The 13,790-nt window shown below is 19.7% G+C and overlaps 1 protein-coding gene across 2 annotated transcripts in view; it reads right to left on the bottom strand.

The window, feature by feature from the left end:
• The window catches only part of LOC107993278 (myosin heavy chain 95F), a 23,080-nt gene extending 9,290 nt beyond the window's left edge, over positions 1 to 13,790 (bottom strand). For both annotated transcript variants that reach the window (XM_062083330.1, XM_062083329.1), the window contains exons 1-7: positions 13,637 to 13,790; positions 2,298 to 2,491; positions 1,807 to 1,880; positions 1,478 to 1,607; positions 1,213 to 1,377; positions 717 to 1,129; positions 59 to 318 (exon numbers count right to left, since the gene is read on the bottom strand). In XM_062083330.1, the coding sequence (XP_061939314.1) occupies positions 59 to 318; positions 717 to 1,129; positions 1,213 to 1,377; positions 1,478 to 1,607; positions 1,807 to 1,880; positions 2,298 to 2,478 (1,223 nt within the window). In that variant the 5' untranslated portion in view covers positions 2,479 to 2,491; positions 13,637 to 13,790. The remainder of the gene's footprint in view (positions 1 to 58; positions 319 to 716; positions 1,130 to 1,212; positions 1,378 to 1,477; positions 1,608 to 1,806; positions 1,881 to 2,297; positions 2,492 to 13,636) is intronic.

The raw sequence follows: 13,790 nt of genomic DNA, 5'->3' as shown, positions 1-13,790 counted from the left end.
ACTTCTGAATTTTTTTTGAATTTTTTTGATTTTATATTTTTAATTTGTATAAACTTACATAATAACTGTTCCCTTGATACCGCCACGACTCGTCTGCATTACTTTTGAAACTAAAGCTTGTCTAAGTTCTTCAGGATCAACAGCTAATAATTTTGCACTCATTAATACTGCTTTCTCAGAATTGGCGCATATTCTAGAGCCTCCTTTCGTGTCCTCAGGATTGTCCTCAAAAGTGATATTTCCAAGATGAAGTACTGCAGCTACCATTGTATAAATTTCCATTCTTTCTACTTCGGTCAAACCGAGTCTTGTCAAAGCCTTATGAAAATTTGAATACTTGATTATTATTCTATCTATGAAATAAAATCAACCAAAATCAATTATGTATATGAAATATTATATAAATGAAAAAGATCGCTGTAATAAAAATTCGAAAAGAAAAAATGAATAAAAATTATAATTAAATGAAAAGAATGTTTGATATTTAAAAAATGATCGAATTACCGTTGCTTTTTCCTGTATTTAAAAAATTCAAATCCAATCAGCGAAAAGAGAGATAAATATAAATATAAATATAATTATTAATTTTTTAAAAAATACTTCTTATAATAAATTGTTAAATAATTTAATGAAAATTATTTGTAATTTGAAACCTTAAAAATATTAAAATATTGATAATATAACTTTAAATAATCGAATATAATATTTATATTTACTTGATCAATAGCATTAAATCCTTCAACGTCATCCAAGATTGGATCGTGCAAGCTACCTTTTATAATTTGATCATGACTTTTTTGAGTTTCCTTCAACTTTTTTTCTGATTCATTGTTACAAAAATACTGTGTACAACCGTTTTTTAGATATTGAAAATCATCCGGTTTTGTAATTCCAAGTTTTGCACGAAGTTCTGGAGGAGCACCCGCACACATCATGTAGAAAACATGATAATTTCTTTCATCAGAACTCTGAAGACATACTCTCGATTTTTCCAATAAATAATGAGAAATATAACCCCCAACCACTTGGCATTTCGAATCAAAATGAACTTCCATGAATTTACCAAAACGAGAGCTATTATTGTTTCGCTTAGTTTTTGCGTTTCCAAAAGCTTCCAACACTGGATTTGCTAATAAGAAGAATATAGAGAGATATATATAATCTATTTTTCATATTTAATTATAACATAACACTTTTTTTCATAGTATGCACCATCTAAAATCTTCTGTTCAATCGGCCCAGCCGTGGATCCCCATAAGTCACAAAGATATCGAAGCAAATACTTTGTAGATTCAGTTTTGCCTGCTCCCGATTCTCCAGAAACAATGATACTTTGTGATTGTTTCAATACTTTCATATCTCTAAATGCTTTGTCAGCTGAGAAAAAAATTGATTAAAAAAATAAAAATTAATATATATTATATAAAAATTTAATGATAAAAATTAAAAATAAAAATATCAAACTAATAATACATACCAATAGCGAAAACATGAGGAGGTGTTTCTCCCAAAGATTTCCCTTTATAAGCTTTGATTGTTTCAGTAGAATAAAGATCTTTAACTTCGCAATAAGGATTTACAGCAATTAAAATATTGGCTACGTAAGTCTGCAAAGTATTAACAAAAAACATTGAGTATTAATAAAAATTTATTTATTTGAATCATTATTCAAATACATGAAAGAAGTAATTTATTATCTATAACATTTTTCAAGTTTTATTAAAATGTTTAGAAACGTGTTTGTTTTTATGGTATACTGTTAAATTGTTTTGAACAATGCATCATAATTTGCGAACAATTACTTACATATATATTATCCTTGAAATAACGAGTCCGTATGTTGTTTAATAATGTGGCCTCGTTCAGGTACATCAGAGCGCCTAAAATCAAAAACAGAGAAAACCAATGAAAGTAAATTTTGAAAAGCAAGAAAAAGAAAAAGACATCTGCAAGATTTAAAAATATCTGTTTTTAACAGATATGTGCATGAAATATATTTCTTATATATTTTACTATATATATTATACTTATATAATTTATTATTATTTAAATTCCAATTAATTAATAAACTTAACAAAAATTTTGATATATAAAATATTATAGAAATAAATAAATAAATATGTATGGTTAATATATGGTAAATAATATATATGGTTTAATTTAATTATTCTAAAATTTATTAAATTAATGAAGATTAGAGAAAATAAGAGAAGAAAAAATAAAAAATAAACTAGAAATAAGAAATTAAAAATAGAAATTAAATAATTAAATTAAATAATTTATAAATATGAAATTACAATTATCTTCAACGTCTTTGGTGTATTCTCCAGCAGGATAAACTTCTTCCAATGGGCAAGTACGTTGTGCATATTTTGGATCCAATGGTACGATCAAAGCATCACCGTCAACCATGTCCACGAACTTGCCAATTATAAAACCCTCTTGAGGATCTCGCACCCATACCTGCTGGTTCTCCATACCGGTCTACGTTCTGGAATGACAATAATAAAAACATATATATACATATATATATATTATTATATATAGATTATTATATTATTATATATATATATATTATATATTATATATTATATAATATTATATATATATATATATAAAATATATATAATATTTTAAACAATTATGCGATATTTACAATCTATTTGTTATTTTTTATTTTAAAATTTAATAGATAATGAAAACTAATATTAAATAGTTAATATTAGTTCTATAGATAACAAAAACTAGTATAAAAATCATTTAAAGAATGTTTTTTTTATTTTAACAATTTTTAAAAATTTTTATTAAGAACTAATTCTTGTATGTAAATTACTAAAAACGATTAAGATGAAATAGAAAAAAATTATCAGAATCTAAAATAAATATAATATAAATATTCTTAAATATATTATTTTATAATGAATTAAATAAAAAATATTTCTAATATTCTAATAATAAGATAGTTCTATCTCCGTCACTTATCATATTGATATGCATTCTATCTCAGTTCGTCTAATTCGGATTTAAATTGCTTATAATTTAATAAGCAATTTTAACCAATATTTTTATACATCAATTTTTGCATTTATTTTGATGTCTAAAATCTTCTAAAAATGTCTCATGAATATATTATTAATACTTTATAAATATAACCAGAAATACAATAAATGATCATTTGCAAATCTCGTAACTTTCTCCTCCTTTTTCTCAATAAATCTTAAATATAGATTTTGATAATGAGATTATAATATCTAATTATAATATGTAAAATTTTTCAGTGTGTACAATTTACATATCATAATATAGTATTCAGTATTATAATGCTTGTAAAAGAAAAACATTTCTCTAAAATTGATACAAAATTTTTTTAAATAAAAAAAAATGATTTATATGATTAACAAAATTAATATGTTTATTTTTTTACTTGATATAGAAAAATAGTATTGTAAATTAATTTACTATCTTTTTATCATTAATTTATCATTTTTTTTCAAATTTATCATTAATTTATCAATTAATTTATCATCTTTTTCATTTAAAACAATTTTTTTAATATTTAATATGTACTTTTAATAATCTAATTTAATATATACTTACTAATAGTCATTTAATATATTTAAATTATTATAATGTTGAAAATTTTTTTAAATATAGTATAAGTGTAATAAAATGAACAAAAAAACAGAAAAATAACATTAAAAAACTAAAAAGTGACCATTAAAATGAAAATGAGATTATAAAAAAGATATTGTTAATATTTTTTATAATAGAGCATAAATCATAAAATTTGTTTCGTATAATTTCATTAAAAATTGAAATCTATATAATAAACAAAAATTTTATCCAATTCGAATCCAATTCAATTATCTATCATTAATAATTCTAATCTATCATTAATAATTCTAAATAAATTAATTGTGATGAGTAAAAATAATTTATATTTACTCGTTGCTACAATTTTAACAGATTAGATAATCACAAACGAAATTGCATCGCATTATTGATAGAAGAAGCACCATAAGTCACCGTTAAAGCCATTCAATGAGGATTTAAAATGACCCTCGATGGAATAGACGAGAAATAATATATTTCCGAAGTATACAAAATTCGATAAATCTGAATTGAATTTTAAAAACGGAATATTATTTTAACCCGACAAAATTCCTTATAATAATTAATTATTTCTATATATTGCGTATGTTTATGTATCTATGGAAAATTTAAATATAAAAAAATATACACAATGTATGTAAAGAAATATAAAATATCCAAAATACACGTTTACATGTGTAAAAAAATGTGTAATAAAATTTACATGTGTAATAAAATATTCAAAATAATATTCAATAATTCTTATGATATCTGAAAGATAAAATAAATTTCTATTTAAATTCCATATCTATACTTTTATTAATAAAAATTTGAATTTTCAGAAATAATATAAAATATAATAATAACAAATAAATTATATCTATTTTGAGAAATTTACCATAAAAATTTCACATAAGATATTACGAAATTATGTTAAAATATTATATAGAATATTATATACCTGTAGATGAAATTTTTTTAACGAGTTCTTTCTGATGTAATAAATTTGAAATTTTTGGATTCTTATCGAATATTATCATAATATAGATAATGCACAGCGTCAAACATAATGATATATAACTCACTGCGACGGTTTACCTAGACTAACTTAGTTTATCTACTTTATATTTACCATTCTTTTATTGAATAAAAAAAATATAGAAAATTATAAATACTTTATAAATATTTTTTTTATATATTTTATAAATATCGAACTTGAATAAAAAAAAATAATCTCGATATTGTTATTTTGTATATTTGATTTTAATTTAAAAATGTTTGAAACACAATATTGTGCGAACATGGATTATATTTGTATTTATTACTTATTATACATGTATTTATTATTTAATATAAAAATATTTTTAATACATCTATATTTATGAGTAGTTTGTAAAAAATTGTCTTTCATCAATTAAATAAATATAAAAATGATATATAGTTAAAAAAACAAAGTTAAAAAAAATTTAATATTTTAAAGATTTATAGTATTATAAAAAAAAACAAAAAATGTTTCATCAACATATAATCTTGCAATCAATTCTCTTGACTAATTATTGATAAACATTATAAACAATATTATAAATGAATTTTTTTGCATCACATTGAATAAATAGAGGAATTGATTTCCTGAGAAAACATTAACTTGAAATTTTCAACATTACTATTATTATTAATAGTAACAAAGATTAGTTTATACACACAATAAAGTAAAAACTATTGACAAAATCATATATAAAATCCATATTTGCTATTTTTTTATATAATTCGAATGGAGAGTAAAGATGATTTTAATGAATCAATCGATCAATATTAGATAAATATTGAAAATTTGCGTTTATGAAATGATTTCTGTTAATATTAATTAATATCAACAATCAGTAATAATTATATTGCATATAATAAATTAACAAATTCTTTATTCTTATTCTATTTTAAAATCATATATAACAACTTTTACAATATTGCACAGAATCCCAACAAAAATTTGCTAATTTACTATTTAAACATTACAACAAAATTGACGAAAAATGCATTTTTATATTTGCAAAAATATTATGAATTTAAATCATCAGACTAAACAAATTTTTTGCATAAATATGCTTATGTAAATAATATATAAATCATCAAATAGATAAAAAAATAATATACGATATATAATATACATGTATTAAAGAAAAATAACAAAATCTGTTAAAAAAGGATAATAAAGAATAAAATATAAATTATATTGTTAACAAAAAATAATTTTTAAATTAAAAATTAAATTTTTAAATTATTTATCTTAAATTGCTCAAAATATGTTATATACATATCAAAATAATTTAATTTTCATAAATTGCTATTTTATTTATTTTGTTATAAATTTTTAAATATATATATTTGAATATTTTTGTGATTTCACGTTTTAATATTAACAATTTATTATTAATTTTATCAAATTAATTAAATAAATTGTTAATATTTATAAAATACAATAAATAGTTTAAAAACAAGAAAATATAAATAAATATTCTCAAGAAAAAACAAGTTTGAATTTATTTCTTCTGTAATATATAATTAATAATAATATAATCATTAAGCATATATACATATATATCAAAAATATTTTTATAAATAACCGTATATATATAATATGAGTATATATACAAACTTTTATTAAAATAAAAATTTTCAATTTAGATAAATTTTTTTATAAGATAATGTTCATATAGTTTCCTGAATAATATGTACATATATAATATAGTATATTTTATTTTCAGATTTATTTATTCGATCAAAACAATGCTTTCTTAAAAATTGCTCATTAATATATGAATATATTAAAAATATTTTTGGATGAAATAATACTATAAAAATTTGCATTTAACGTAATATATCGTTTTTTAAATATTTTTAAATCACACAATATTATATTCTAAAACTTGGATCGCATTTTTCTTTTTCGCAAAAGAAATGAACAATGTATTCGATACATAGTATTTGTTTTAATATTAAATTACAAAATAATTATAATATATTATAAATGACAAGATAAGATAATATTCTATTCGATAAATATAAACAGTATATACAACAACTTCAAATACTTTCATACAAATCATTTCTTTTGTAAAGATTAACTTATTCAAATCACGTTACACTGCTTACAAGTTATCAACGATCGTGAATCGTATAAACTATGATTATGACTGCGGTAATTTAATAAATAATTCTTTGAATAAACAATTCACATATATACATATATAGGAATTTTCTTTTTTAGTTTTTTCATTATTATTATTTTTCATTCTATGTTATTTTTCTTTATTATTATAATTTATATTTTTTTGAAACATCTAAAAATTAATGAGTCAAAAAAAAATCATAAAATTAAATTTAAATCAAAAGTAAATAAAATTAAATCAGAATTTGTTAATAATATTAACCGATCTCGCATGACTGATCTAGAAAGTGCGAGAAAGCAATGATTTCGACTAGTTCATTCTGTCGATGTATTCCCAACATCCCGTTAGAAGTATTATAACGGTAAAGATAACCGGTAAATCTTTACATCGATCGTTGAAACTTGAATCAAAACTGCTAATCTATGAATTTTTGTTTTATGCTTTAAATGATTTATGAATAACAATATCAATGTGCAATTATTGATAAATATGTTGTATGGATTATAAATTTTACTTATTATTAGATAAAAGTAATTATATTGTTATATTACAATAATATTTTTTTTTATACTATAATATGTAATTTGTATCGAGATCCCTAAATTAAATAAATAATGTAAAAAATGTAAATAATGTAAAATAAAAAAGAAAGAATATAATTAAAACTAGATAAAAATATAATTTTTATTCAAATCTAAAATTTTGTAAGATTTTAAAATTCTATATAACTCTAATAAAACTCTTGAAATTTAAGATACTTATGTTTTTTCCCCGAATTCTTTAAATTCATTTAATGTAGCAATAATAATAATTAATATATTTAATTTGCAAGAAATTTAATTTTTATGCAATTTTTTTTTATTTTAAGTTTTCAGAAGTTCAAATTATAAAAATAACAAAAAATTTTAAAATTAAAAAATTCGGAATTTTTTGAATTTTAAATAATCTATTTTTAAATATAATCATATGAAAATGATTCATTTATTATTTTGTTTTTTATTGAAAAAACGAAAAAAACGACATACAATTTTATCAAGTTATTTTCAATCATCAATATACTATAAAAAATAATATATGATACATCCCAATGAAATAAAATGAATGAATCAAAAGACGGAAAACAGGAAACGGCAGGTGGACACGATGCGTGATAGTCAGGAATAGGGAGACATGCGTCAGTGACCTTACCTGTTTTTTAACGAATTTCATTGCAAGGAATTACAAAATAAAAATAAAAAAAGAAAGCATTTACATGATTTACGATGAGAATGTTGAACCATATATATTTTTTTTGAAGGATAACATTAGAATATGAAATTAGATAAGTGTCATTGAATCATTGTTTTTTTTTTCTTTTCATATTATCACATCGATGACATTCTAAATCTATTTCTAAACTCCAAACTTTAAATTAGAGTCTGAATTCAGTCCATTCTGCTTGGTTTCGTCATGGTGAGAAAGTAAGAGCTGCCTATCTGTCGTCACGGTCAACGAACTCAGGACAGCTACTTTACCTTCTGCGAAAATACTCATTATGTATTACGTCCACGCATTGCGTAGCTACTGTGTAATTAGACGTTATGCTTAGACCATTTTCGTAATTCATTTGATGATTAAAGATTAGAGAATAGAATAAACAAATCTAGTCAATTTGAAACATAGGATACAAAAATAAAGAATTAATTTTAATATTATAATATTTATGAATGTAATTTTCTAGGAATTTTATGTATTTATAATAATACAAATTATAATTAATTATGATTTCTCATTTTGATTTAAAAATTAAGAATTAATAATTTTAATGAACAGACTTTTTTATTAATAAAATAAAAGAATGATAAATATAACAGTATATGGATACATAAATATTTTAGTCAAAATTATAAAGAATTAATAATACGTGAAATTTTACAGATTTTATCAAATTTTACAAATTCTTTATGACAAATTTTTATGAATATTTTTATGAATGGATAAAATCGCAATTTCATTAATTATTTCATTATTGTTAATTATTTTAACATATATTAGAAAAACAATGTAAAATGAAACAGACTGTACATTTATGATTTTACATTAGAATAGAATGATATCTTGAAATAAACTGTGTTCAGTAATCTATTATTTTAAAGAAAGAATGAAAAAAGAAAATATAAAATTAAAGAAAAAAGAATCGATATTCAAAATATAATACAATTTTGTAATTCTTGAATTTTATTCTTCTTTATATTATTTGTTAATATAAATAGATTTTAAAATAATAAATTTATAATTTGAAATTCTTTATCTAAATTCCGATTATAAATTATTATATAAGTTACATTAAAGTATGATGTGTGTGTGTGTGTGTGTGTGTGTGTGTGTGTGTATTGCATAAATGTATAGTAAAGTATATAGTTCATTTTATTGCACTCACGTACAATAGTATCATTGCAGGTCATTTAATATTAATTGGAACAACCTTCGCGCGATCATCGTCATCAACCGCTTTCAACGATTAAACTAAATTGTAGGACGTGATTTCGAGAGCATGTCTACTTTGCAATGCATTTATAATTTCTTCTCCTCTCTTTTTGAACATTTATTATTTTTTATTTCACTTCAATTATGAATTAATTTTTCATATGAGAATAATTATTATTTTATAATTGTAGAAATATATAGATAATTCTTGTATAATATGAGATTTAGTGTCCAGTTAGTGTGCTAGAGTCATAACAGTATATATTATTATATATTTATATATATTTATATTGCATTATATTTACAAAAATTACATTTCAAAAATAATTATTTTAAATAAATATAACTTATTTTTCATTAATCAAATTATTTATATAATGAAATCATTAAATTAAAAAATATATCGCATTATATAAGGATTTTAACGATTCATAAATCATTTTATTTATAATTTAAGTAAAGATTTTATTAATTTTTATATTTATTTATTATATTATATATATAATAATATATATATCTAAAAATAAAATTGTATGGCATCCATATATGTATAATTTGAAATAATAATAAAAAAAAACTTATATATAAAAACCAATTCGATAACGTTCAATAGTTAATAAATTTAGTTGCATATTGAATTGTATTTCTGGTACGTTATCTTTTTTTACATTATCGAAATAATTAGACTGGTAACTAAGATTGTCGTTACGTAATCATGGAAACAGTGCATTCTCGTATAGTGCATTCGCGAGTCAATATCGTGAGATAAGAATCATATTGCTAGTAAGTCATAAGAATATGTATATATACATACAAGAGAGATCATTATGTATTGGAAATAATCATTAGCACTATTTCTATATCATTATTAAGAAAATATCGATGTATATTATTTTATAATTTTAAATATGAAAAAAATCTTATAATATAAAAATAAAAACTATCTTATCAAATTAATTTGATTATTTGTGACTTTATTTAATATGATTCTTTTTAAAATTAATTAAAACTAATTAAATAACTTTTAAAAATGCATAAATTTAAAAATAAAGTATTTTGTGATTGCGATAAATATATAAATATATATATTTTTTTTATTCATTATAAATTATTTCTTTTTTATTATATAAATTATTATATATAATTTTTTATATTATATTATATTTTATATTATTTATTATATATATATATGAATGATCATTTAATAAAGTAATGTCAACTTTATTGATTTAATTAACACTATCTTGAAAATTATTTTTAACTTTGTTTTATTTTATGTATATATAATATAAATTTATTTTCATTAGTTTTTTGATAAATAAAAAAAAAATAAATTTTACTCTACTTTGTGCAAGAATAATTGTATAAGTTATTCAGTTAAGGCTATATTCACATTTTTAAAATTCACGATGCAATTGAAATTCATTGGCTATGCTTGCATACATAAAATGAAATATATTATTGCCTATAAAAATATACATATATATGCAATATTTATATGCGATACTTGTAGCGCTTGTGTAAAATCGCAATTTTAAATTAGTTTTAAATTAGATAAAAATAATAATAGATAATGAAATTTCTATAGATTATAAATTCCTTCTTTCTAGTCATTCATTCATGAAAAATGATTGTGATTTCAAAAATATTGAATTAAGAGATAATAAAAAAAGTTCATTTTGTGTTTTCAAATGATAGATTATTCATTTTGCATAAAAAATAAATTTAAAATCTATGTAATAAAAAAAAAAACTTTTAAATTAATGGTGCAATTTAAAAAAGGCGGTAATTAAAAAAAAGTGAATTGTACAAAGATACTGAATGAGGATAGGCCATTTTTTAAATCAGTACTGCTAAAATCAAAAAATTATATTTAATCATTTATGAATATTAAATAGTGACACATTCAACATATTCAGATCTGTAATCGAAGAAAAAAAAATATTATTAATTTACTCCATTATAAAATATAAAAAAAAATAGATGACATTGGATATTTAGATTTTATAAAAAAAATTTATAAAAAAAATAAGTAATAAATAAAAACATATATATAACATTATCACTTTCTACAATCATAATCATTATATTTACTATTTCTTTATTTTTCGATTTAGACTCATGTTCAAAAATTTTCATATTTCATTGTAAATTATGTTTTGTATCAAATCATATTTTATTTATTTTTCTTTAATAATTTGTTAAATAATTAATAAATAACAGTATAATGCCTATTTCAGTAAAATATTTTTTTATTACGTCTAAGAATAGCAACTCTAAATGTGATAATGAGAACTATCTACAAAATTGGATGTAAAAATGGTATAAATCAAAACAATAATGAAAAAATGACCATGTATTTTAACTTTATATAAAAAAACTATTTGATGATATAATCTTACAAGAACTTAAAAGAAATATAATATTTTTTAATTGCATTTTATAGAATTTTTACTTCTCATTATTTGAAAATTATTTTTTTGATTTTACATTAAACAACTCAAATACACTTTTATAAATCATTAAATTAATAATTAATATTAGATTATATATTATAATATTTATTTTTAATTATATTTAATAAAACAAAATTCATTTGAAATATCAAAACTTCGAAATTTTTTAAAATTCAAAAAATTTCAAATTTTTGATTTTTACAATTTTAAAAATCATTTTATAATTAAAAATAAAAAAAAATTTTTAAAGATCAAAGTATATAACCAAACAAAACATAATTTGTAAATAGAGGAAAATAGAAAATAATATTGGAAAAACTATTTTGATTCTAAATAAGTAATATATATATTATTATATATATATTTTATATAATATATATATATAAACATGTATATATTTTCAACATTCTTGCTTGAGCTTTTTAATAGAGTAAACTTTTCTTCTTTTTCTTTTCATCATTATCAAATATACTTAATAAAATACTTAATTGAAATAATGCACGATTCACATCTTAATTTACTTGTACTGAATCGTCTGCATTCGCGCACCTATGCACTTTCGTTACACACTCTCCTAATCTTCCTGAGAATTAATTCACAAATGAAAAATATTATATATTTTACATCGTATATCTATGTAATAATAATGATATTCAATCAATTAGCAGCATGTTTGTATATATAATAAATATGTAAAAAATAATGAAAAATTATTTAATTAATATTTTCATAATAAATCAGTTAAAAAAATATTTTGTTGAGCAATTATCAATTTTACATTAATTCAAAATTTTTTAATTTTTATAAATTTATAAGAAATAATTATATAGAATATGTGTATTTCTTTTACATGATATTTAAATTATTCGATAAACCAAAAACTATAATGATTTTAAAATAAAATATTTTCTATTTTTTATTTTGAAAGAAATTTAAAAACTTAAAATTTAAAAAATTAAAAAAAATTATCATATTTTAAAGAACAAAATATTGAAATAATTTTAATAAATATCTTATATTATATTTTTACTATTATTATATAGTTACTTTTTTGCAAAATAATCAATAAAAATAATAAAAATATATAATTAAATATAATAATTAAAAAATTTATTCCAAGATTTTATACTGAAAACATAGTAATAATATATTTGTTCTGATTTAATGTCAAAGAATTGATTTAGTTTAAAAATATTAATGTCATATTTTTATAATAAAGAACATGAATAAAGTTAATTATTATATGAAACATATGTTGAATATTTGTCTTAATTTTCTGTTCAATGTTTTACATTATCATTTATTATTGTGTTTATGTATAAATATAAACATAACGTTTTGAAATCTATAAATCTACTAAACCGATTTTAATCGACAAATTCAAAATCAATATAAGTATATCAAAATCGGTTAAAAGGCGAAATTTAATTATTAAAATCTTATGATTGTATTAATTTCAGCATTCTCCATGTATGAGTTTTTGAATATTACTTAATTCGTATTATCGTTTTGCATTGCTTAATTTAATATATTAATTTGGAGCACATCAATATATAACTATAATTTTACATATCAAAAATGATTACCAATTCAAAATTTTAAATTATGACGAAAAAGATTTAAAACGCAGAATTTAATATAATTAAAAATGAACATTGATAATAAAGATAATAATAAAGAATGTATTCATAAAAAATATATAAAATAATAATATATATATTATATAAAAATAACAATAATTTATATATATATATAAGAATATATTAATTTATTAATATAAAATAAAATTTAATGTAAAATAGTACATTTTTAAAAAGTAATGAAGATAATAATAAAAAATATAGAGATATAGAGATAAATATAGAGATTTTAATTGAAGAAGTTCGTTATATTATAAAATAATCAGATATGTACATTGAACAAAAAATATATATTTGTCAAAACGAAGTTACTTACCGAATCAAAAAACAGCTGTGATACGACCGGAATAACGTCCGACATGCAACTGACGCTTTGATGCGTCAGTTCTAACAGTTCGGCAGTTTTCGTATGTTTTCGGACGCGCCACGCGGCAAATGGCAAATACCTGGCGAATCACGCTACGAGAATT

This window comes from Apis cerana, linkage group LG12, assembly GCF_029169275.1.
Source record: "Apis cerana isolate GH-2021 linkage group LG12, AcerK_1.0, whole genome shotgun sequence".
Lineage (NCBI taxonomy): Eukaryota > Metazoa > Arthropoda > Insecta > Hymenoptera > Apidae > Apis > Apis cerana.
Note: the sequence above shows the minus strand (reverse complement) of the source record. Positions and strands in the feature narration are given on the sequence as shown.